The sequence below is a fragment of the Neophocaena asiaeorientalis genome, unplaced genomic scaffold (genome assembly GCF_003031525.2).
Source record: "Neophocaena asiaeorientalis asiaeorientalis breed wild unplaced genomic scaffold, Neophocaena_asiaeorientalis_V1.1 scaffold292, whole genome shotgun sequence".
NCBI lineage: Eukaryota > Metazoa > Chordata > Mammalia > Artiodactyla > Phocoenidae > Neophocaena > Neophocaena asiaeorientalis.
The window spans coordinates 895882-921011 of NW_020173241.1; the positions used below are offsets into that span (position 1 = coordinate 895882).

At 53.3% G+C, this 25130-nt stretch overlaps 3 protein-coding genes and 1 pseudogene across 3 annotated transcripts in view; 2 read left to right on the plus strand and 2 right to left on the minus strand.

Moving 5' to 3' along the window:
• F12 (coagulation factor XII) overlaps nucleotides 1-6715 on the plus strand; it is an 11781-nt gene extending 5066 nt beyond the window's left edge. Inside the window, 15 exon segments of the mRNA XM_024745647.1 lie at nucleotides 2280-2397; nucleotides 3095-3131; nucleotides 3134-3167; nucleotides 3451-3561; nucleotides 3701-3832; nucleotides 3997-4101; nucleotides 4248-4389; nucleotides 4475-4704; nucleotides 4802-5033; nucleotides 5296-5416; nucleotides 5419-5434; nucleotides 5530-5679; nucleotides 6243-6340; nucleotides 6342-6392; nucleotides 6485-6715. Of these exon segments, the coding sequence (XP_024601415.1) occupies nucleotides 2280-2397; nucleotides 3095-3131; nucleotides 3134-3167; nucleotides 3451-3561; nucleotides 3701-3832; nucleotides 3997-4101; nucleotides 4248-4389; nucleotides 4475-4704; nucleotides 4802-5033; nucleotides 5296-5416; nucleotides 5419-5434; nucleotides 5530-5679; nucleotides 6243-6340; nucleotides 6342-6392; nucleotides 6485-6652 (1745 nt within the window). The 3' untranslated portion in view covers nucleotides 6653-6715.
• An 890-nt stretch (nucleotides 6716-7605) lies between these two features.
• LOC112400070 (mediator of RNA polymerase II transcription subunit 28 pseudogene) lies at nucleotides 7606-9718 on the minus strand (annotated as a pseudogene).
• Nucleotides 9719-10480: 762 nt separating this feature from the next.
• On the plus strand, nucleotides 10481-11023 carry PFN3 (profilin 3). The gene has a single exon (XM_024745604.1). The coding sequence runs from the start codon at nucleotides 10557-10559 to the stop codon at nucleotides 10968-10970; it is 414 nt and encodes a 137-aa protein (XP_024601372.1). The 5' UTR covers nucleotides 10481-10556; the 3' UTR covers nucleotides 10971-11023.
• Nucleotides 11024-12239: 1216 nt separating this feature from the next.
• SLC34A1 (solute carrier family 34 member 1) lies at nucleotides 12240-25130 on the minus strand. The gene is made up of 13 exons (XM_024745603.1): nucleotides 25080-25130; nucleotides 24015-24144; nucleotides 23717-23866; nucleotides 23503-23631; nucleotides 23106-23249; nucleotides 22053-22164; nucleotides 21734-21929; nucleotides 21555-21650; nucleotides 16029-16098; nucleotides 15573-15740; nucleotides 14213-14329; nucleotides 13988-14112; nucleotides 12240-13329 (listed from the first exon to the last, which is right to left on the minus strand). The coding sequence occupies exons 2-13, from the start codon at nucleotides 24121-24123 to the stop codon at nucleotides 12826-12828; spliced, it is 1920 nt and encodes a 639-aa protein (XP_024601371.1). The 5' UTR covers nucleotides 24124-24144; nucleotides 25080-25130; the 3' UTR covers nucleotides 12240-12825.

Below are 25130 nucleotides of genomic sequence, written 5' to 3' on the forward strand. Positions count from 1 at the left end.
ATACTACAAAGCTACAGTAATCAAGACAATATGGTACTGGCACAAAAACAGAAATATAGATCAATGGAACAGGATAGAAAGCCCAGAGATAAACCCACGCACATATGGTCACCGTATATTTGACAATGGAGGCAAGGATATACAATGGAGAAAAGACAGTCTCTTCAGTAAGTGGTGCTGGGAAAACTGGACAGCTACATGTAAAAGAATGAAATTAAAACATTACCTAACACCATCACAAAAATAAACTCAAAATGGATTAGAGACCTAAATGTAAGACTGGACACTATAAAACTCTTAGAGGAAAACATAGGAAGAACACTCTTTGACATAAATGCAAATCAAAACGACAGTGAGGTATCACCTCACACCAGTTAGAATGGGCATCATCAGAAAATCTACAAACAACAAATGCTGGAGAGGGTGTGGAGAAAAGGGAACCCTCTTGCACGGTTGATGGGAATGTAAATTGATACAGCCACTATGGAGAACAGTATGGAGTTTCCTTAACAAACTAAAAATAGAATTACCATATGACCCAGCAATCCCACTACTGGGCATATACCCAGAGGAAACCACAATTCAAAAAGATATATGCACCCCAATGTTCATTGCAGCACTATTTACAATAGCCAGGACATGGAAGCAATGTAAATGCCCATCGACAGACGAATGGATAATGATGTGGTACATATAAACAATGGAATATTACTCAGCCATAAAAAAGGAACGAAATTGGGTCATTTGTTGAGACGTGGATGGATCTAGAGTCTGTCATACAGAGTGAAGTAAGTCAGAAAGAGAAAAACAAATATCATATATTAACGCATATATGGAACCTAGAAAAATGGTACAGATGAACCAGTTTGCAGGGCAGAAATTGAGACACAGTTGTAGAGAACAAATGTATGGACAACAAGGGGGGAAAGTGGCAGGGGTGGTGTGGTGTGATGCATTGGGAGATTGGGACTGACATATATACACTAATATGTATAAAATGGATGAGTTATGAGAACCTGCTGTATAAAAAAATAAATAAAAATTAAAAAAAAAAAGACACTTGTTTACAGTAGGAGTTGAAACAAGATGCAGAGCATCACCTTGTTTGACCTCAGCTGGGAATGTGCACTTCAGGTGACTCAAATTTTTCACCGCTCTGTGCATGTCCACAAATGACAGTGAAAGCCCCTTGAGTATTGGTTTGGGGTTACAGCTAAATTTTAGCAAGAAGTGCAGATAAGCAAATATAGAATCTGTATGAGGCTCAATTGTACTATTTTTAAAAATTACAATAGCAATATTTTTATTGTAAAAACTTTATAAATTACGGAAATAGAAAAGAAGGAAAAGTCACCCATAAATCCACTATCTTCCAAAAACCACTGTTACAAATTTTGGAGATTTCTTTCTAGATTTATTTTTTATGCATATGTAAATATATTTTTACAAAAATAGGACCATACTGACATGCTGGGTTTTTAAAAAAAAAAAAAAATCATTTATTTATTTATTTTTGTCGGAGTTGGGTCTTTGTTGCTGTGCGCGGGGTTTATCACTAGTTGCCGCGAGTGGGGGCTACTCTTCATTGCGGTGCGCAGGCTTCTCATTGCGGTGGCTTCTCTTGTTGCGGAGCACGGGCTCTAGGCATGCGTGCTTCAGTAGTTGTGGCTCACGGGCTGTAGAGCGCAGGCTCAGTAGTTGTGGCGCACAGGCTTAGCTTCTCTGCGGCATGTGGGATCTTCCCGGACCAGGGCTTGAACCCGTGTCCCGGGCATTGGCAGGTGGACTCCTATCCACTGCGCCACCAGGGAATCCCTGTCTCAACCATTTTTAAGTGTACAGTTCAGTGATATTAAGTACACTTGTATTGTTGTGCAATCATTACCACCATCCATCTCCAGAATTCTTTGCATCTTGCAAAACTGAAACCCTTCATCTGTACTATGTATGATTTTTGCCATTTTTAACAGATGAGAAAACTAAGGCTCAGAGTGGTCAAGTGACTTCAACATTCAACAAGTATTTATTAAGTGCCTACTTTGTAGCAAGCACTCTTCTAGGCCTGGAGGCTGCAGACTTGTCTAAAGTCACGCAGTTAGTAGTTGGTGGAGTCAGGAGTCCACCAACTGACTCCAGAAACCCAACTCTTAAGCAGGATGTGGTCTTGAAGGCACAATGATCTTTTCAAAGGTCTATCCTTTTTCCAACCAGACTCTGAGGGATGGTACCTGGGCAATGGGGCACGGGGAAAGTCATCAAGGAGTGTGTTACCCCTGCAGTTCTCACTGTCACCGGGGAGCCCTGCCACTTCCCCTTCCAGTACCACTGGCAGCTGTATCACAGATTTATCCACAGAGGCTGGCCTGGCCCCGACCCTGGTAAGACTACCCTGGAAGGGTTGGAGCAGGGGTCTGGGGGAGGTGGACTCTGCCCATCCTTCTGTCCAAGGAACCCTGCTTGGAGAGAAGGGGCTGTGATAGGGAACGGTAGCCCAGCCTCTTGGGCAGAGCTAGGAAGCTTCATCTCTTTCTTTCTTTCTTTTTTTATTTATTGAAGTATAGTTGATTTACAATATTGTGTTGGTTTCAGGTGTACAGCAAAATGATTCAGTTATATATATATATATTTTTTTTCAGATTATTTTCCATTATAAGTTATTATAAGATATTGAATATAGTTCCCTGTATTATACAGTAAATCCTTGTTGCTTATCTATTTTATGTATAGTAGTGTATATCTGTTAATCTCATATTCCTAATTTATCACCCCCACCCCCGTTTTGCCCTTTGGTAATTATAAGTTTGTTTTCTATGTCTGTAAGTCTGTTTCTATTTTGTATATAGATTCATTTGTGTTATTGTTTAGATTCCACATATAAATGCTATCACATAATATTTGTCTTTCTCCATCTGACTTACTTCACTTAGTATGGTATCCCCTAGGTCCACCCATGTTACTGAAAATGGCAATATTTCATTCTTTTTTAATGGCTGAATAATATTCCATTGTGTATATACCACATCTTCTTAAACCAATCATCCATTGATGGGCACTTGGGTCACTTCCATGTCTTAAGCCTTATCTCTGTCTACAGGTGTGCTACCACCCCCAACTTCAAGAAGGATCAGCGATGTGGGCATACTGCCTGGAGCCAAAGAAAGTGAAAGGTGCCACACAACCTTTGGCGTGGCACAGGGCCCTTTCCCCGACCCTAGCTACTCTCCTGGGTATCATCAGATCTAAAACATATGGGACTCTGGGCCTACCTATCTCCTTCCCTCCCAGAGGGAGAAGTTCTAAGAGGGGGTAGCCCCATTTTTCAGGTGGGTAAACTAAGGCTTGGAAATTTGGAGGGCCAAGGTCAAAAGACAAGCAGGTTTGGGTAGGGACTTGGCCCCATCTGTTTGATTCAGGCTCCCCACTCTTTCTCCCCCTGTGTCCATCTCTCAGATCACTGCAGCAAACACAAACCCTGCCAGAAAGGAGGGACCTGTGTGAACATGCCAAATGGCCCACACTGCATCTGTCCAGATCACTTCACTGGGAAGCACTGCCAGAGAGGTAAGGAGATGCTGAGGCCAGGGGAGGGGCTCCTGGGGAACAGGGGCAGCCACGGGCCTACTGAAGAGGTCCTGTAGATTCCCAGAGATTTGGCATGGTCCCACACTCTCCTGAGACTACCCTACCCCTTTGTCCCCAGAGAAGTGCTTTGAGCCCCAGCTTCTTTGGTTCTTCCAGGAGAATGAAATATGGCACAGGCTTGAGCTGGCAGGTGTAGCCAAGTGCCAGTGCAATGGTCCGAATGCCCAGTGCAAGCCACTGGCCAGCCAGGGTGAGTAGATCGGTGGGGAGCTGGCCAGGGAGGAGGGCAGAAGGTGGGAAAGAAAGGCTGGCAGGAGGTCAGGTGGTGTGCCAGCGTAAGAGGGAGCTCTCTGGGTGGGGGGGGGGGCAGGGGTCTTTGAGCCTAGGGGTGGCTCAACATGCTCCTTCTCCCAGTCTGCCGTACCAACCCATGTCTCAATGGGGGCAGCTGCCTACAGGCGGAGGGCCACCGCCTGTGCAGTTGCCCCACGGGCTACGCTGGACGCTTGTGCGAAGTGGGTGAGTTAGGGTGTCTGGGAAGCAGAAGCCCCGCCCCCACGTGGGAAGGGCTTGCAGAGAGGGAGGAGGGAGAGTGGAGAAGTGGGTGAGAGAGCGGCAGGACACCGTTCCATACCCTAGCTGTAGGGAGCCTTCTCTCTCCCCAGACCACAAGGCGAACTGCTACGGCGTGGCCCGGACTAAGCTCTGGGGTGCACCCTGTCAGCCGTGGGCCTCCGAGGCCACCTACTGGAATGTGACCGCAGAGCAAGCCCTGAATGGGAGACTGGGCGACCACGCCGTCTGCCGGTGCGCGGGTGGGGCAGGGCTGGGCGTCTCTTTCCGCCCCAGGGCCCTCTAGGGCTTCTCAATCACCCCCACCCCGTGGTTGCAGGAACCAGGACAACGACACCCGCCCGTGGTACTTTGTTTGGAGGGGCGACCGACTAAGCTGGAATTATTGCCGCCTGGCACGGTGCCAGGCCCCAGCCCCGGCGGCGCCCCAAATCCCTCCTCCGATACGGATCTCATCTGGGCACCAGCACTTCCCTTTGCCCTCGCTTTCGGCTTTGCAGAAACCTCAGTCCACGACCCAGACCCCGCTTCGACCCCTGACCTCAGGTTGTTGGGAAAAGTTAAGAATCCGAGCAGAGAAAGCACGGGACGAGCTACATTCCAAGATCGTGGGTCTCCCGGCCCTCAGCCTGGGCTTCTCCCACAGGCTGGTGCTCGCCGCCCGAGCAGCGGACTCCCCTGCCCAGCGCGGGCCCGGCGGGCTGTGGACGGTGGCTCCACAAACGGTTGTCCTCGCTGAGCCGCGTCCTCGGGGGACTGGTGGCGCTCCCCGGGGCGCACCCCTACATCGCCGCGCTGTAGCAGGGCCAAAATTTCTGCACCGGCAGCCTCATCGCCCCCTGTTGGGTGCTGACCGCGGCTCACTGTCTGCAGAACCAGCAAGTGCCTGAGCGCTCAGCTCCCGGCCCTGGATCCCTAGCTCCTCTCTCCTGTGCCCAGCTTCCGCGCGACACCTGAACACGTGCCCTACCTCTACGCGTCCCCTACCTCTACGCGTCCCCGCCCACCTTTCCCCCTTCTCCCTTTCAGAGCTCCCCAGGAGGAAGCTGAAACCCAAGAAGGGGCTCGGAAAGAGGGGGGTCCCGCAGGATGCCTGTGGCCGGCTCTGAGCACGCTTCCTTTTCCCGACCCTGCCCCCAGACCTGCGCCAGAGGAGCTGACAGTGGTACTCGGCCAGGACCGCCATAACCAGAGCTATGAGCAGTGCCAGACGCTGGCCGTGCGCGCCTACCCCCTGCACGAAAGCCTTCTCGCGTTATCACCTACCAGCACGACCTGGGTGCGTGGGGGCGCCCCAGCGGGGATCAGGGGAAAGGGTGGGCGGGGCTCGAAGTCCTAGCGTCCCGGTCTCATGCTCCTCCCCGCTTGGGTTAGCTCTGGTGCGCCTGCAGGAGAGCGCTGAAGGCTGCTGCGCGCACCCGTCGCCTTTCGTTCAGCCAGTGTGCCTGCCGAGTAGCGCCGCCCTCCCGGCCGAATCCGAAGCCGCGCCCTGCGAAGTGGCCGGCTGGGGTCACCAGTTAGAAGGTAGGCAGAACCGCTAGGGACGGGAGGGAAACCTCTGGCCACCGGGGTAGGCAAGAGAAGGCCGCAGGTTTGGTACCGCCACGGACAGGTGGGGCCGACCTGGTGGGTTGTGAGGACGTGCAGGGCCCTTGTCTCTGCAGTCTTCTTCTCCAAGAGCTTGGTATTCACTGTTGGGGGGCGTCCCCAAATCTGAGGCGTATCGGGAGAATCGCACTTTCTCTTGATTCCCTCTGGGCACAGAGCTGCAAGGGCTACTAGGACGCTGGCCCGCCCTGGAGCAGTAGGTGGGCTGGATGGGGACCAAGGTTTTGAGACACTGGATGGGAAGTGGGGGTGGGGTTCCGAAGCAGTCCTGCTTCCTCCTGGTTCATTCACATAACCGCTCCTCTCTGGCCTCAGTTTTCTCGTCTATGAAATAGTGTTAAAGGCAACTCACTCTCTCTCGGGCTTGTTGCGAGGGAGGCAGGAGATTAGCGGGTTTGGAAGAGCCTGGCGCAGCCAGGTCCATGCCCTGGGCGGAGAGGAGTTGGGAGGGGTGTGAGGAAGGCGCTCTCGGTTCGCAGGGTCAGGGTAATATTCCAGCTTCCTGCAGTAGACTCAGGTGCCACTCATCCGCCCGGAGCGCTGCTCCGCCCCCGACGTGCACGGAGCCGCCTTCATCCCCCGGCATGCTCTGCGCTGGCTTCCTCGAGGGTGGCACTGACGCGTGCCAGGTGAGCCCTTGGACCCACTTGGTGCCCTCCTCCAACCCGGTCAAGTGCAGACCCCAAGCCAAGGGCGCTGAGCCGCGTGTCCCCCGACCCAGGGTAACTCCAGGGGCCCTCTGGTGTGTGAGGATGAGACCGCAGAGCGCCAGCTCATCCTGCGAGGCATCGTCAGCTGGGGTTCAGGTTGCGGCGACCACCACATGCCAGGTGTATACACCGACGTGGCCAACTACCTAGCCTGGATCCGGGAGCACACCGCTTCCTGACCGCCCCGGGACTCGTCTTTCCCTCCTGGGCAATTCTGGAATGGAAGTGTGGCTGAGGCGTGATCATAGATAGCAAGGAATGTGTTCCATTCCCCCCAGCGCTGCCAGCCCGGCGCCAGGCATGGCATAGAAATCAGTAAAGTGCTTTTGAAGATGCTTGAAAGGCACAGCTCTTCAGGTGTCCCGTCGGGAAATGCCAAGATAGTATACCGGTGCTCAACTTCTCCACACCCCTTCAGAGAACAGAATCTATTGAGATCTGATGCAAGGTTGAGATTCATGTCCAGCTGACATTTACTAAGCCACACTGTGTACCAACCCTGTGCAAGGTGACTCCACATGTATGAAACTCATATTTTAAGTTTATAGAACAGGAGTTCTCAACCTCGACTGTACATCAGAATCACCATGGGGAGCTTTTTGAACCTATGCCCAACATCCACCTCAGGCCAATTAAATCAATATTTCTAGGGAAGGGGGGTGGGTGGGTAGCCATTTGTTTTGTTTTGTTTTTTTACAAACAGAAAAAAGTGAAATGTTTATTTGGCAGAAAACTTTTGAAGTTAATAAAGAAATGACAATAACTGGTACACACATTAATTCAAAATATTTTTACTAAGCACCAAATAGAATAGTTCCTGAACTTTTCACTAAGAACCTCTTTCATTATTGAAAGAATGCCTAAAATGTAATCAATTTAGTTAGGTTTTTAATCAAGAAATCTAAAGCTGCCAATCAGAGCTTCTAATTGGCATGAGATGACCAGGTTAACAACCTTGAAATCAGATAATGTGGTTAAAAACAACTTTTAAAAGCTTTGTTTAGGGCTTCCCTGGTGGCGCAGTGGTTGAGAGTCCGCCTGCCGATGCAGGGGACACGGGTTCATGCCCCGGTCTGGGAAGATCCCACATGCCGCGGAGCAGCTGGGCCCGTGAGCCATGGCTGCAATATACTCCAAATGAGGGAATTCGTTGCCTCCGGCTGTGTACCATACACACACATACACAAACAAAAATAAGTACTAAGTTATTATATATAAAAGATAATAAATGGTCCCTGCATATTCAGAGGGGAATAATGCCTACTTCTCATGAGGAACAAGGAGACAGATTACTAACTCCAGAGGGAGAACCAAGCAAGGCTGGCAGAAGAGACAAGAAGTCCTGTGTCCTGTGGATACGACGGAGAGGGCCTTTGGAGGCTGCAGAGACCAGGTGGCGTCCAGGCCAGAGGGGAACTTGAGTGGATGTCAAGGTGGGTGGGGCAGGGCCTTCAAGGCTGGAGAAAAAGCGAGCCAAGACACCGAGTCACAGAATTACTGCCTGTTCAAGAGACAGTGCAGCACTTGGTGAGAGAGAAGGGGTGTAATCTAATGAGGGAATGTGAACAACAGAGAGAGGAAAGCCTCATCCAAGGAGACCAGGCACAATGCCGGTTTGTATTTCTCAACAGCAGACCAGGCACAATGCTGGTTTGTATTTCTCAACAGCGGTTCAACAGAGAATCTGAGGTGGCCTGTGCGGCTGGCAGAGGGTAAAATATCTTCCCAAACACCGAGTCTCCCATGCACCCTGCAGCCAACCTCCCACCTCGAGGCCCCAGTCCCTTGGAATCAACACCACCCATTAGCAAGAAATTCATTAATGGAAAAATCTGCTCCAAATAGCAGAACAAACAAACAAAACTCAAAACTCAGAGATGATCACAGCAAACTTTAACCCTCATACTTCACCTATGCCCCTATTGAGAGCAGGGTCCGCTCTGTTACTTAAACTGATTATTGTGGAAATGAATATCACTAGCATATCACTGCTCCGACCACCCCCAAAAGTAAATAAACACTACACAAAATATAAACTTACCCCAAATAAAAGTCAACATTAACTTAAGGATACTACTGGATTCCTATAGCACTAGGTTACTGCAGTACAATAACAGTTACTACGCTAACCTACAATATTATAATCCTCTTCCAACCTATTTACAAAATAGCCTCATTCTGAGGTTCTGGAAGGGTTACATTGTTGCATTAGACTCCTCTTCTTGAGGTAGTTCAAAGTCTTGAAAAACAGCAAATTTACATATTTTTATATACTGCCACTGATGGGTAAATTATCATAAAAGGCCTACAACCGAAATCCTCATCCTTTGATATGCAGATCAGATCATACAAGCTTTTCCCCTCAGATCATACAAAGTAATGTAAAACTGGAAACAGAGAGATTAACACTCATTCAAAAATAAAAATAATAACAAGCAGCAAAAACCAAAAACATAAAAAGGAATCTGTAAATGGCATCACACTAACAGCCTTAAACTTTGCTAAAGACAATACACTTGGTTTACCAAAGCAATAAGCATTTTATAAAGTACTCCAGAAATAACACTTATAAAAATAGGGGGAAAATTTTAGATGAGAGCACAAAACTAAAATCATATTCTCTGGCAAAGAGTTCTCCCAAAATGGCATGTCTACAAGAAGTGATGTTTGACAAAACTGTGTTGGCTAACTCAGCCACCAGCTCATGTTCAGGTGGCTTTTCCTCAGGTTTGCTTCATCGGTGAAGGGGTATTTGCAGATGCCTGCTTGAGGTAGGCCAGGGAACCCTGAGGGATGTTGGCTGGCTTTTGGTGCTGCCTGTTGATGTCCTCCAGCACCTGCTGCCAATGTCTCAGTTTTGTTAAGTGCTTCTGGACCAGAGCACCCTTCCGCTGTAATTCGTTCCTCAGTTCCGAGACATCCTCTTTGATAACTTGCTATGGCTTCTGGACAGATAACTGCAATCTTTTTTGGAGGAAAAAACATTCTTTCTGTCTCACAATATCTAGAAATTTCTGGATACACTGATCAACACCAGTTCGAATTTCTTCCTGATCTGTACCATTGACATAATCCTGACTCACCAGAGAAGCAAAGCAGGCCTCGAACTATGACTCCTACTCGTCCACCAAGGTACTGTTAGAAGTTCTCAGAATGCCTGGTATGGCCTGAAGAAGCGAAGCCTAGCCCAAGAACCCCGGCGGGGGTGGCTGCCCGGAGAACATGCCTCCCAGTGGAGCCGCCATTTCTAAAATGGCCTAGCCATTTGTTTTAAAACCTCCCCAGGTGATTCTATCTGCAGCGGAGGTTGAGAACCATGGTTAGAAGTACTCAACATTAAATCAGTGGTGTGGACCCTTAAGGCTGATGGCGTGGAAGACCCTCACCCCTGCCCCAACTGTCACTAGGGCAGCGAGTCTCAAAGTGTGGTTCCTGGACCAGCAGCAGCATCGCCAGGGAACTTGTTAGAAATGCGTATTCTCTGGCTGCATCCCATACTGCAGAATGAGAAACTCTGACTTGGGGCCCAGCAATCTGTTTATCAGCTTTCCAGGAGATTCTGATACTCCTAATGTTTGAGAACCACATTCTGGGAGTTGAATGGTTATCAGGCTGAGAGGTCAGTCAGTTTAGACATGGCACCTTTCTTTTTATTCTTAAACTCGTGTGCTGTGCTTGATGGGCCATTTAAGTGTTCGCTTGTTTGTTTTGAGAGTTATTTTGACTCGTGCGATTCCCTCCTTCAGGCTAACTTTATTTTTTTTCTGCTTATCACACTTTTATTGTAGAAAATTTGAAAAATATAGGATAAAAGTACGAAGAAATGAAAATCACCTGTATCTTACCATCTAGAAATAATTGCCATTATCTACTAACGTTAGAACTTCATCAGGTGTAAGATATGAACGCCGCCCCACCCTCACCCCATTCTCCAGCGTAGGTATCCGTTCTGTGACCTTGCAGCCATCTCTACGTCACAACCCCGCCCCCCCGAATACGTCATAGTGACCCGGGCGTTCCAGGTGCGCGGCGCAGCAGGACAACCCTCGAAAGTGAGAGGCGAGGGACGCACTCTGAGCCGGAATGGGCGACTGGAAAGGCTACATCAGTGCGGTGCTGCGGGACCAGCGCATCGACGACGTGGCCATCGTGGGCCACTCGGACAATCGCTGCGTGTGGGCATCGCGGCCCGGTGGCCTGCTGGCGGCCATCTCACCGCAGGAGGTGGGTGTACTCACGGGGCCAGACCGGCGCACCTTCCTGCAGGCGGGCCTGAGTGTGGCGGGCCGCCGCTGCTGCGTCATCCGAGACCACCTGCTGGCCGAGGGCGATGGAGTGCTGGACGCGCGCACTAAGGGGAAGGACGGGCGCGCCATCTGCGTGGGCCACACGCCGCGTGCACTCCTCGTGCTCATGGGCCGGCGGGGCGTGCATGGAGGCATTCTCAACAAGACGATGCACGAGCTGATCCATGGGCTGCGCTCGCAGGGCACCTAGCAGGACAGCCAGACAGCGCCAAAATAAAGCCTGACCTGGGCATGGCAGACTCACCCTCCGGTCGTGAGGGGGACGGGGAGGGTTGCAGATGCGGAAAGTACTTTACTAGAAGATCCTTGCAGAATGGGTATCTGGTGAGGTTGGTATTATGAGTCCAGAGGCTTCCCAGCCTCCTGAGCCCTACATCAGGCCCTCCCATGGGTGCCCTGCCTGTGGCCTAACTCCCTAGGCCAGAGTCCAAGGGCCTTGGTGCCTTCTCAGGGTCCTAAGGACGGCCAACCCGAGGAGGGAGTTCTCAAACCCTCTAACTCAGGCCTGAGCATCCTTTCCCACAAAACTTTCCACAGATCTGTGTGGGACATACTGCAAAGGAAGTCCCGTCCCCACCCTCCCACAACACTCACTAAGTTGGAGGCCAGGGTACTTCTCACCCCCTCCACATGGCAAGAGGAAGCACTAGTAAGGGTTGTGAGTGGGTGATGGTGGGGCTGGTAGCCTGGAGAGCAGCTCTAGGGCTTGCAGGCCCTTGCATCTCCCTGCACATACTTCATAGGGGACAGAGGTGGGGGTGGGGAGACACATGTTGCAGACCATCACAACTAGGTCTGGGGCCCTACAGCGTTCCTGCCTCCTTGGGGGTCCAAAGGCCCTGGATATGTCCCTGGACTAGAGGGAGGAACTTTGGCACCCCCCCCCACCCCTTGACCCTCCCTCTGCAGGCCTCAGCTCAGGGGACCCTATGGAGGAGGAGGAATTGAAAAGCTTGGGTGGGTTTAAATGAAGGCTGGTTTATTGCCCAAAAGTAGAGGATAAAGGTGAGAGGGAGAGTGGCTAGTTTCTATGCCCTGTGCACTGGGGTCCAAGGCATGACCTCTCTTGCCCATCTCCACCCTGCCTCTCCTTCCCCGAGTGGCCCTGACAGGCCCCCACCTATCACTTGTTTTCTGGAGAACTGATTTTTATCCCAGAGAGAAGGAGGGAGGGAGGCAATGAGGTGGATGAGCAAGAGGCAGATAGAGACCAGAGGAGGTCAGCCTAGTGGGGTTAGCAAAGAGCCTTCCTTACACTTGCCTTAAGGTGGCCCTAGCCGGGGCTCCAGGAAGTTTGAACTGTGGATTGGACTCATTAGGCAGGGCCAGGAGGATTGCTGGGGAGGGCTTGTAGGCTGGCTCCTGCAGGGCACAACAGGCTCTCTTTGGGAGGGGAGATAGTACTGCTGAACCCCAAACCATGGTCTCTCCTCCCCCCTAGATGGAGAGCAAGCAGACCTCCAAGTGCACAATGAGAGTTTCATTTCTTTTCTTTTTTCTTTTTTTTTTTTAAATCAAACAGTGTTGGGGAAGAGGGTTGTAACAATGATACAGAAAACCTGGGTGAGGATGAGGAGGATGGTATGATGGAGGAAGGAAGGTGGCAGAGAGGGGGCGAGAATTCAGCCAGTGACTCAGGCTCCCACATCTGTGTGCGAGCAAACAGCTGTAGGTCATGAACTCAGACTCACCCTTACTCCCACCCAGCCCAGTCAGAGTTGTGTGTGCACAAGGACACAGTGCAGGTCTCCAAACACATGTGCAAAGGACTCAAAATCATACCCAAATAACATGCAGTTGGCATGCACCCCCTCACCCCACCCCCCAGGTGCATCAGTACGCATATGCAGGCTGTCACACAGGCTCACCCCAACATGCCCACATGAGCACATAACACTGTGTCTCAGTTACAAAAGCCCAGACCTCTGAGGACCTGTGCAAGGACAGGTGCATGCCCAGAGCACACAGACACACCCCTCTGCCCTTCTACCCCAGGCACCAGGCACAGGCATTTCCTGACTCCAGGCAGCAGTCTGGGCTGGAGCCTAGAGACGGGTGGCGTTGTGGTGATTGGGCATCGCGAGGCGGGGGGAGGGTGTGGCAGGGGGCAGCTCCTCCAGGAAGACCCTGGCAGGCAGCGGGGGTGAGCGGGGCTCGGGCCTGGCACAGCACAAGGTAGCGCGGGTGATGAGGTGGTCCAGGGGCTGCAGGGAGTGCATCCAGCGGGGCAGGAAGTCCCATGTCTGCAGCCACTTGGGCAGGTGCCCGGGGCTGCGACTCTGCAGCATGCTGACAAGTACCACGAAGGCCAGCAGGGCCCCAGAGGGTGTGCCCACACCTACCATGGCCTGCCAGCCTGCCATGGAGATGCCAAACACCAGCGACGGCAGCAGCAGGAAGCACAGGAGGAGGTAGAGGACGGCGAACCAGCGGTACTTGGCAGTGCGTTTGCCCAGCGCCTTGGCCATGCGGATGGGCAGGCGCGTGCAGGGCACTGGGTACCACAGCAGGATGCCTGAGATGTTGAAGAAGAAGTGGCAGAGGGCAATCTGCAGGGGAGAGGGCGGAGGGGTGGAGGTGGGCAGGGGCGCCAGCTCCTGAGTCAGGATAGATAGCAGTGGCCCTACAGGGTCTGGGCAGCAGGAAAGTCAGCACTTAGGGCTGACATTCCCCCAGTAAAACACTGAAACACTTCTGGACCAGTAGGTAAGTAACTGCCGCCCTGAACTCCCCACATTTCCCCCACTGATCTCCCTCTCAGGAATTCCCCAGCAGATCCCGTCCAGATCCAGTAGCTAAAAGATTCACATCAGTTTCTGGCTCAGGAGCTCTGGCCTTCTGAGTGGGCAACATCCTGGCTTATCAGTTACTCCTTTGCTCCTAGAACAGCAACCCCTTTGCTGTCTGCCCCCCCAGTCCTTGATCCCCCAAACTGAGCCAGCACCCCTTCCTCAGAGTACAAATCCCTCTCCCTCTTGTTTGATTGGTGTGGCTCTCAGTAATGTCTCTCCCCTGTTAGACACTAAGGTCTTGAGGGCAGCACCAGGTATACTTTGTCCGTATGGTTCCCATAGAGTCTGGCATAGCAGGTGGCCCGTAGTAGGCAGTCAAAAACTAATTTGTACGTGTTGTCCTACGTTGGGTCAGGCTCCAGGCACCAGTCCTAGCCCTGTCCCGCCTCTGGCAGGGTTACTCTCCCAAGCGCACCTGGAAAGCACTGGACAGCTTCTCCCGGGGGCTGGCCAGTGCAGCCAGGATGGCCGTGGTGGTGGTGCCGATGTTGGCGCCCAGTGTGAGTGGGTAGGCACGCTCAAGGCTGATCACACCCAGGCCTGGGGGTAGAGGAGAGGACATGGTCTCCCCAGCTCCTTCCTTCAGCCCTTTTCCTGTCAGCCCTGCCCCACCTGACCCTGCCTCGGCGTGGGGACTTACCGATGAGTGGGGTGATGGCCGAGGTGAATACAGAACTGCTTTGGACAACGAAGGTCATGCCAGCGCCCACCACCATGGCAAAGTAGCCTGTGGCCCAGGTGAAGGGGGTGGGAAAGTCTGCGAACAAACGGTCCCAGCAGGGTCAGTGGGAGGGCATTGGGAGGGGGCGGGGACTTTCCTTTGGGAGGAGGAATCCATGTCAGCTTCCAAGTGGGACCTTGTCAGTCCCCTGCTCGACTGCAGTGGCTTTTCCTGGTCCTCTTGGATCTTGGATTAAAGGCCCTTCTCAGCCTGCTTCTATCATGCTTTTGCTCCCTTGTTCCCTCTACCTGGGACATCCTCCTCACTCCTAAATATTCATCCTCGGGACTCAGCGTGGATATCACTGCCACTGGAAAGCTCTCCCTGACCCCAGCCCCTGGGCAGACGTTGCTTCTCCCTCCTCTGAGCTCCCATAGATCCATGGATGCCCCTTATTCCAGCGTTTGTCATGCTGCCTTTGCCAGTGCCAGGCAGTGTCCCAAAAGCTCAAAATGAGGCTTAAATGCAAGTCAGATGGTATCACTGCCCTGCCCAAACCCCCAAGTGCCCCTATTACCCTGGATAAAGTCTAGGCTCTGAGTGCAGCCTGGGACCTGCTCTGTCCCTGTTACCTTGCTGACCTCTCCCTACCTCTCTCCACCTCACTGAGCTCCCACCACACTGCTGGCCACCTTTTTGTGCCACAGTCCTGCCCAGCTGAGTCCTGCCTTGGAGCCTTTGCACTTTCGGGTAGGTTCCCTCCACCCGAAAAGCTCTTCAGCCACATCTGACTGCTCCACATTTAGGTCCCCGCTCAAATGTCACCTCTGCACAGAAGCCACTGACCACCCATCAAAAGCAGCCTCTTCCATATTCTATTTGCTGTGTTTTGCTTTCTCCTTGGCAGTTACTGCTCTGTCTGAATTTATCCCCCCTCAATCACTTATTTATTGCTTGTCTCTCCCTCTGGGCTGTGAGTCCCCTGAGGGCAGGAGCCATCTCTGTGTGGCTCACCTCTGTATCCCTGGCACCACGCCATGCTTGGCATACAGTAGGGGCTTAATGACTATTAATTGAATCCAACAATGGCCTCTGAGAATCTCTTTGGAGCCACCTGCTAGAATGGAACCACAGCCGGAAGCAGCCACAGATCCCCAGCTGTCAGCACCTCAGGGGCCTCAAAAATCACCTCGTCCAATCTCTTCTGTGTTCACATGGGGAAACTGAGGCTCAGAGATGGTAGGGCTTTACCCAGATCACACACCAAGGCAGTGGCAGGACTCAGCAAGATCCAGAAGGGCCCATCCTGGGGCCTGCCCACCCACTGCTCGAGGCTCACCGGTGTTGATAACCGTCTGAATGACCTTGGCCACCTGGCCCTTGAGCAGAGAGTTGAGCATCTTGACGAGGAGGATGAGGCAGGTGCACAGGAGCACCAGGGAGCCAGCCAGCAGGATGAGCCCCACAGCCAGGTCAGGCAGCCCTGTGTCCACGAAAATGTGGCTGCCTGCGGGAGGGTGGTGGTAGTGGTATCAAGCTTCTGAGAGCTGACTCCCTCAATCCAGCTCCTAGCCCCCAACCTTTGCCACCCTCTTGGGCTCAGAGCCAAAGGCCTTGCCTCATGTCTCTTCAACCTCTAGAGCAGGTTGAACCTCCAGACCAAAGCCCAAGAGCTGGGCTGGCTGACAGCTGTCCTTCTGGGGCTGGAAGCAGCAGTGGCCAGGTGGGAGATGGCCCTGCCTCTGCCAGACTCTGCCCTGCCATGCCAGACATCTCCCACGCTGCAGGTACTCACATTTCTCCATGGTGGCATTTCCGAGCATCCGGCTGGTGCTGGCCTCTGCCCTGGGCCTGCGGGAGGGAACCTAGATTAAGAGGAGAGTGACTTAGAGAATTCAGGAAAATGCAGCCTGGGATGGGGGCTAAGGTAGGGGTTAGGGAGAGATGGGGGATGGAGGGGATACAGATGGTCCTCTTTTTTTTTTTTTTTTTTTTTTTTTTTGCGGTACGCAGGCCTCTCACTGCTGTGGCCTCTCCCGTTGTGGAGCACAGGCTCCGGACGCGCAGGCTCAGCGGCCATGGCTCACGGGCCCAGCTGCTCCATGGCATGTGGGATCTTCCCGGACCGGGGCACGAACCTGTGTCCCCTGCATCGGCAGGCAGACTCTCAACCACTGCGCCACCAGGGAAGCCCCAGATGGTCCTCTTGACTACATGCCCTTGAATGCTTTGCTTGCCCTCTCTGAGTCTGTTTCCTCCAATGATGAAATGGAGTTGAAAATATCTGCCACAGGAGAATCTGGCTGTAGTCGGCCCTCAGAATATTCAGCCCCATCAACCCACTGATCTGGCTCTCACGGGGGCCCGCAGGGGCCTCCTGATCTGATGGTGTCTTGTCCATGTTTTCTTCTACCTCTCCTTGGCATTGGAGGCTGCTGACCATGGCCTACTTCTTCTGAAAACTCTCCCTTCCCCATCTTTTATTATCAATCCCTGTCTCAGGGCCTCCTCTTCACCAGCATCCTTGCCCTGTCCTCTCCCCTCAGGCACGTAGCCCACGTTCTGTTTTCCTCTTGCTCACTTCCTTATCTGGAGGGGGTGGGGCAGAGGGCCCAGGACCAACATCTCTTCCCTCCCCCACCTACTATCGGTGAAGAGGAGGGGGTTCCTGGAGAGGGCCCTTAAATCAGAAGGCCCAGGACCAAGCAGGTAGCCTAAGTGAGGGGCTCAGCCTTGCGTGGGGGTGGCGGGGAGTGTCCTGGGCCTAAAGGGGCAGCAGCTACTCAGCTCCAGGCCACTGTCACTGTCCAGGGATTTAGCCCAGCTTAGCCAAAGGGCCTGATTCTACAAGAGAAACCACAACTCTGAAGGTTTAGATAAAATCTCCCAATCTGTAAATGTTGGCAACCGCTTTAAGACATACTTTACAATTCTGTGAAGGCCAGTCTGGCCAGTCTGGAACCACTCATTCGTAGCCTTCTTGGGTTAAGGAGTTTTTTCCTTTTCCTTGGCACAGCTTGTGGGATCTCAGTTCCTCGACCAGGGATCGAACCCAGGCCCCTAGCAGTGAAAGCGCGGAGTCCTAACCACTGGACTGCCAGGGAATTCCCTAAGGAGTTCTTTTTAAAAATGCAACCTGGGCTCCTTACCTTTCCCCCAGGGTCCCATCAGTGAAAGTAGAGAGCGGGCCAGCCTTGGCTAGGAAGAAGCCATGTCACAAAGGAGGACTTGAGCCGCAGAAAGGGGCCCTTACTCCTTGGGCCCCAGGCAAAATGAAAGAGTCACAGCTTCTCCCCGTCACCACCATCTGCCTCCTCTGGGAGCTGATATGGACCCTGGTCCCGTTCCCCCTGTGGGGTCTCCATCTCACATCCCTCTGACCTTCCTGGGTGCTGAGGGTAAGGGCTCAGGTGTGGTGCTGGCACTTGGATTTACAGCTCCTTTATGTTTTATTCTAATCTGGGTCATTTAAAAAAAAATGTGTGTTAGAGATAAGAACCATTTATGGCACCTGACTTTAAATCGGGGTTTATTTTAATGGCATGTACTCCCTTGAGGGGGGGCAGCGTGCTCCTCTGTGTACCCAGTCGGCCATACCAGGGCCCTGGGGCATCCTCAAGCCTGGGCCAAAATTGCAGGCCGAGAAACCAGGAGAAAATAGTCTCTGATGGGCTTGATTGGAAAAGCCGGCTGGGAAAGTGGTGGTAACTGGGAGACAGCCGGGTGTTTGCTGTCTGGCAGATCTGAGTTCAAATCCTGCTTTTATCTCAGCTACCTTGTGCAAGTCATGCCGCCTCACTGAGCCTGTTTTCTCTAAAGCAGGAAAAGTAAAGAGCTGTTGCAAAGGTTACAGGAGGAAATATGTGTGAAGCACTCACGACAGGGCTTAGATCATGACAAGCCTTCGATAAATTGTGCCTCCAAATAAGGATTAGACCCCCTCCTTCCCTGGGCCTATCTAGTATCACATGGTGTGTGGGTACAGGTTGACTTCCTAGGTCAGGGTCAATGGCTCCTGCAGACATGCCTGAAGATCCTGGCCCTGCTGGGAAGGAACTTGGTGGACCATCCTGCACTGCACTGGCTCTAGGGGTCTCTTGGGGGAGGGTTCTCTGGGACCTGGGGAGGCTGGAAGAGGAGGAGAGGAGCTCCACTGGGGTCCCACTCAGTGCTGACAATGTCGGGGCAGGGCAAGGCTGGAGGCTAGGACTTCTGAGGTTTGGAAACTTGACCTTCCTGCCTGGGGTTATGTGGCCCTGGCTGAGCTCAAAGGGCCAGTCCAGAGACCCTAAAGCGCAAGAGAGGAGTGTGGAGGCAGCAAGAGTGGCAGAGAGGGGGTCAACTGCATTGCCAGGTTGGGTGGGCAGAGACGGGAGGGGAAGGAGCAGGCCCTGGGGTTTCCCTGGCCAGCAGAGGGGAAGGTGGGAGCTCCAGCCTAGATAAAGAGCTGCCAGGCCCAGGGTCTGGGGCATAGCCCCAGGATATGCCCATTCCTCCTGGGCCTGGGGTAGGTGGAGGTGGAGGAGAGGGAGGGGCATGTGGAGGGGGTGCCTTAGCCCTGGGCTCAACCCCAGCTGAGCACTCCCTGCTGTGTGACACTGGACAAAACAGGTAACCTCTCTAAGCCTCAGTTTCTTTGTCTGAAGCATGAGGTCCATAATGCTGCCCACTTCTCCCCAGGGGCTAGTCGTGAGGAATCTGGGAAGAAAGAGTTTGGGATTTATGTGCTTGCAGAGACAACCCAAATTCAGGAGACACCTCTGGGAACTGAAGCATATGATTAAGCTCACAGAGGAATGTGGGCTCCAAGAATCCTTCCCCTGGGGAAAACAGTGCAGGATGTGGGTGGGTGTGCGCAGTAGTCTCCCCTCCAGGAGAAGAGGTGTTTTAGGGTCCTTGCTTTTCTGGAAGCAGAGCGTGAGTGCTCTGCTAGCAGCGCCATCTGGTGGCAAAGAGGAGAATTGATATTTACGGCCACACCTACCATCCCTGGAGGTTCTCAAGTGGCTGTGGTCACGTGGAGGCATTCACGCCTGATAGGCAGAGTGGGAAACGGACACATATGGTGGGATATACATCTGGAAGGGACAGCGAAATGGAGAGTCAAGAGTGTGGGCTCCAGATTCCACCAGGATTTTTGTCCTACCTCAATCACATAGACTTGGACAAGCCTGTCTGAACCTGTTTAAAATGGGGTTGTGACAATCCCTGCCTCCCAGGATGCAGGTCCTCAGAAGAAGCTGGTTTAAACCAGGTATGTAGGGTTGACAATCCACACTGTGACCACACAAGAAGGTAATTCCCAGGACAGTGTCAGGACCCTGGAACATCAAGAATTGTTAGGATGCTAACAAACACTGCCTCTGGTTTTTCTTTCACCATCTGGAAAACCCCAGACTGTCAGTCACATAGGTGCCCTGGAGGCTGGCTTAGGCGAGGTTGGGCCTAGCTTGGTGAAAGCTGGAAGCAATGAGAACAGGTTGGAAGGGGCCACAGGAGACTCGGTGGCCAGAGGAAAAACATGAGTCTTCAGTGCAGGAGCTGCCAGTGCGCGTGGCTGAGTGAGCCACTTTCCAAAGGGGACTGTCCCAGAGAGAGGGCCAGAACAGGGAGCTCACATCCCAGCCCCAGCTACTCTCCAAGCCAAGGAAATCCAGTCTGGACCCTGCTCTCAAGGGAAGGTTTCCCGGGAGAGCTGGGACGAGAAAACAGTGCTCAGGCGAGTGGTAGCAGGCGCAGCGGAGGAACCAGTGAGGACAGCCCCGGCCCAGTGAACTTGGGTGGGTTGCTTCCAGTCCCTTGGCCTCAGGACCAGCATCACTGAGGATTCCATTGGGTGAGAGCTACATTTGCCGGTGCATCCTTCAAGGGGAGACCAGGTGAATGCAGCTGCAGGCAGGCAGCAGGGATTTCAGAGGACTCGAGGATCGCCACGGCTGAGGAGCTCCCTTCCACAGCTTGCTTTCTGTGAAGTTCAAAGTGTGTGACTTTGGTCTCTTTCAGGTTTTGCTGTGAAGCAGATGGGATCTTGGCCATTCAGAGAGCTTGGAGAGGGCCCAGACTGCTCATGAGAAGGGGAGATGTGTTAGAGGGGTCACAAAGCCAGCGTGAAAGCTGTCTGCATGGGCTTTTTGATGTCAAACTGCCTTGAACACTCAGAAGGACTGAGCTGGAGCTGTGTGCCACTCAGATGCAAAGGAACCTCGCAGGGCCAGTTGAAAGAATGTTCTCTGTTCACACTGGGATAAAGTATGGGAACATCAAGTAGCAAGTGAAGAGGGTGTGCTGGGCTTCCGGTTTCCTTGTCTTTCATTCTAAATGGTGTTACTTCTTGTATGTCATAATCAAGAGGGAGCAAATACTGTGGATTATGGTTTTGATGAAGCATTTTCCTTTTTATGGCTGAGTGAGAAAATGTGCTAATAGTTAGCTTCCATGTTAGCCTGGTGTAATGGCTGGTCCACAAGTGTCCAGCTGATCCAAACGGAGCCTCATTCCAGGCATTAGAAGCCAGAAAGCAGCAGGAAGAGTACAGCAGGACAAGGGGACACCGGCCTGTGGGAGTCTCCAGGGGAAGGAGCCCAATATCAGTACAAGTGGCTGTTGTGTCTCCAGTGAGGTGTCCATGGCCCACTTGTCCTGCTCCTGGACCAGTTTCCTGTTGGTCCTATTTTTCCCAGGCACCCTTATAGCACTCTCTCCCCGCCCACCTCCGCACATTACCTGGGCCCCCAAACACGGCAGAAGTGAGACATTAACCCCCCTGGCCCCCAGGGGAAGAGAGAGCCCTAGATTGCAAGACCTGCGCTTGGGGCCCTGAAGCGGTAGGACAAGCTCTGGAGAGTTTCTTAGCCCCTTGGAGCCAATTTCTCTACCCATGAAACCACAGGGTTGAGCCATATCAGTGGTTCTTCAACTTGAGCGTGGAACAGCCCTAGAGGGCTTGTTGAAATGTAGGCTGCTGGGCTCCACCTGTTTTTTTCTGATTTAGTGGGTCTAGGAGAGGGCCGGATAGTTTGCATCTCTAATGGGTTCCCAGGTGGTATGTGTGCCACTGGTCCACACTTTGAGAACCAATCTCTGGGCTAGATCGATGACATGCTAACTCTAATTGATTGGCAATGGCTGCCTGAAGCTGGTGTGAGGCTGGCAGGGTGTAGCAACATCTGCCATAGGCACAGTATCACCGCAAAAGTGCCCCATATTTGTCCTCCCAGGGTAAATGATCCCCTAGGTCTACATAGAGCTTTTGAACAGACGACACTGGCAGTCAGCTGTCTGAAGAAGGAGTCTTCTCACTGAAGCCAGACCTGGGACTCACCTCCATGGGGTTTGGGTGGCACCAGATCCGGATGAGACTGTGATTTCTCAGGGACTCATCCCCCGTGGCAATGCTGGTAATCACGGACTTGTCCAGCTGTGGGTAAGGTGTGGGAGGGGGGAGTGAGGGTGGGGTCCTACAGTCCCCCAGCCCCCACCCCATGACAGCCCTGCCTCCACCTGAATGATGAGCTTAGTGAAGGGCTCTGTGATGATCTTGAGCAGGTCAGGGGCATCGCGGCCGCCGCGGATGTTGAAGGAGGCCACCACAAGTCGAGTGATGTGGTGCAGGTACCCGGTGGCAGCCTCCAGGGGTAGCAGGACCAGAACTGACAGCCAGTTAAAGCAGTCGTGCACTGTGGCCCCCGCGAAGGCCCTGGGCAGGGAGGCCACGTTGCAGTGCAGGCTGGAGCCAGGATGCACTCAGACTGGGGGCTCCTGGCGTCTGGGACCACCCTCCCCCGACAAGGACAGGCCCCTCACTGCTCCACCCCCTCACCGCCGGAAGTCAGTCCTGTCCCCCGCCTGCATCAGGGCCACGATGGTGTTGGTGACGGAGGTGCCGATGTTGGAGCCCATGATGATGGGGATGGCAGAGCTTACCTCCAGCACTGGTAGAAGAGGGCGCCTCTTAACTAACTGGATAAGGGCCACCCAGCTCCTGCCCCACAACCTCTCCTGTCAGACCCACTGCCCTCATCCCAGCCCCCAGCAGGCATTCCTGCCATGCTGCTGACTCCGCTCAGCCTCAGCACCACAGGTACATGGGGGCACATGCTGTGTGTTTACATGTGTGCGTACATGTGAACTGATGTTCACATATGTGTACTGCACCTGTGTATATGTGAACGAGTGTGTGGGTGCATGTCCACGAGGGCATGGGTCCTAAATTCAAATGTGTCTCTGTGCTTGTGTGTGTACATGTGTACACAAGTGTGATGTCACTTTCATGCATCAGCTTGGCTAGTACCCAGTTATTCAGTCCAACACTAACCTAGATGTTGCTGTGAAGGTGTTTTGCGGATGGATTTGCCTCAACCATCAATTGACCTTGAGAAAAGATTAACCTCAATAATCTGGGTGGGCCTCATCTCATGAGATTAAAGGCCCTAAGAGCAAAACTGAGGCTTCCCTGGGGAAGAAGAAATTCCACCTATGCACTGCAGTATTGGCTTCTGCCCAAGAGGCCCAGCCTGCCTCACAATCACGTAAGCCAATTCTTTGCAATAAATTATAGATCTCTATATATCTCAAGCAGGTTCTGTTTCTCTAATTCCTCTGGTTCTGTTCCCTTGATGGATGGAATGAGCGACTGTGTGGCGACATGAAGGTGAGCCTTCCTGAGGCTGTACTCCCTAGTTGCCACCCTTCCCAGCTCCTGGGGCGCCCCTCCTGGCTGAGACTCCAGGCCATGCCTTGGAGAACAGAGTGGGAGACACCAGAGCTGCCCATTGCCCACGGTCCCTGCCCCGACTCCTGCTCTTCCCACCCCAGCCGCGCGTCCAGCATCCCAGCCCCCAACTCCTTCCCTGGCCCTGGTGGGCTTACTCACAGCCGGAGGAGACCATGCTGACTATGATGGATGTGGAGGTGCTGGAGCTCTGCACCAGCACGGTCACGAGGATCCCCACCACCAGCGCCGCCACCGGGTTGGACAGGATGGCATTGTCCTTAAAGATGTCGCCAGCCACCTTCCCTGGGGAGCATGAGCCAGCGTTGTCCGAGACCCTTCAAAACCCTTCCCTGGTCCCCTCCCCTCCGCCCTACCTCTCCCCTGAGGCTTCCCTGGGGAAGGAGAAATTCCACCTGTGCACTGCAGTATTGGCTTCTGCCCAAGAGGCCCAGCGTGCTTCACAATCACGTAAGCCAATTCCTTGCAATAAATCATAGATCTCTATATATCTCCTGCAGGTTCTGTTTCTATAATTCCTCTGGTTCTGTTCCCCTACCTCCGGCCAGCTGGAAGGCTGAGCTGAGCACGTCCAGGGAGCAGACGAAGAGGTAGAGGAAGACGAGCATCAGTGGTACCTTGAGGAGCGTCAAGCCAGCCCGGCACAGCTTCTGGGCCAACCCAGGCTCTGGAGAGAGGCCAGTCATGAGCACAGTGGCTGGAGGGCTCTGCCAGTGACTGCCGACACCCCTGCCACCCCGACCCAGGCCCACCTGGCTTCTGCTCATCCTCCTGGGCCAGCTTGGCAGGCAGCGGGTCATGGTGCTCCAGAACCTCCCCGTAGGGGCAGCCTTGCTCGGCGAGGGCCACGGGGCCCAGGCTGGGGAAGGCATAGGCTGAGGTCCCTGGAATCCTGTGCAGGACTGGGGAGCGAGGCTGGTCAGGAGTTCCCTGAGGCCCCAGGTCCTGGGGAGGTTGGGAGGGGTGGGCAGAGGGGTGGAGGCCTCCCCACCGGGGCAGGGCGTGGGCAACTGAGGGCAAGCAGGGTCCAGGGGTGGGAGCAGCACTCACCCTGTGGGCTGGGCACATAGGTAAACGCCGCCCCACACGTCATGTGCCCCCCACAGACTGAGAGTGGGGAGACAGCCCGGCCCTCCAGCCTCTCTCCGTAGGACATCATCCTGGGTACACACTGTGGGCCCTGCACATCAGGGGCACAGCAACACTGAGTGAGAACTGCTGTGTCCTGGAAACTCATACACACTCACATACCCATCCCTCCACACCCACACCCATACACTCACGTGCTCACTCACACCCATGGTGTGTGATCACAAACATACCTCCAGCGAAGCACACCCTCCAACGCCACACACACACACCCAGAGCTGCACACTCAGGTCTCAACACAGATTTAGGGATTCATTCATTCATTCATTCAGCAAGTATTTATTGAGCATCTACTCTATCTAAGGCACTGAGCTTGATGCTGGGGTACAGCTGGCTAAGTACAGATGCAGCTCCTTCCCCCAGGAAGCTCAAAGTCTAGTGGAGAATCAGATGTCAATGAAATAATCCCTCAAATAGATGGAACATGGCAATGGGAGCAAGTGTTCTAATGACAGATACAGGTGTCACCAGAGTGCCCCTGGGGCACAGGGGTTCATCCTCACAAATGAACTTCTTTCCCCATCCACCCTTACCCCCCAGCAATAAACAAGCACTGATGGGCCTTTCTGCCATGAATGAGGCTCAGACCAGGACTCGTTTAGTTAAGGAGGGCCCCCATCCTGTCCCCAAGTCTGGGAAGCCCTTGACTTGCTTTAGCTGCCCCTGAATTGCCACAGGAGTTCCCGGCTGTGGGGTGGGAGTGCCCCAGTCTGCTTCAGCACCCCACACTTCACCCCCAACCTTATTCCAAGGGCCCTGGCTGTGGGGTTGTGGGGCATGCAGAGCTGAATTCCAAGCCCTGGAAGAGCATGAGTCCGTTTTACTCTGGGGCAGTGAGCCAGGCTGGGCTGGGACTGAGATGTTATAGGGGACAGGAAACAAGAGGCACAGTAAGGACAGAGGTGAGGAGCCTGTTTCCTACTAAGAGTTGGGGATGGGGTTGGGATGTGGGGACCCTGGACTCACCTTGGTGTTCTGTGTTTCAGCTCCTGCTCAGATGCTCAGGGAAGCCCTAGG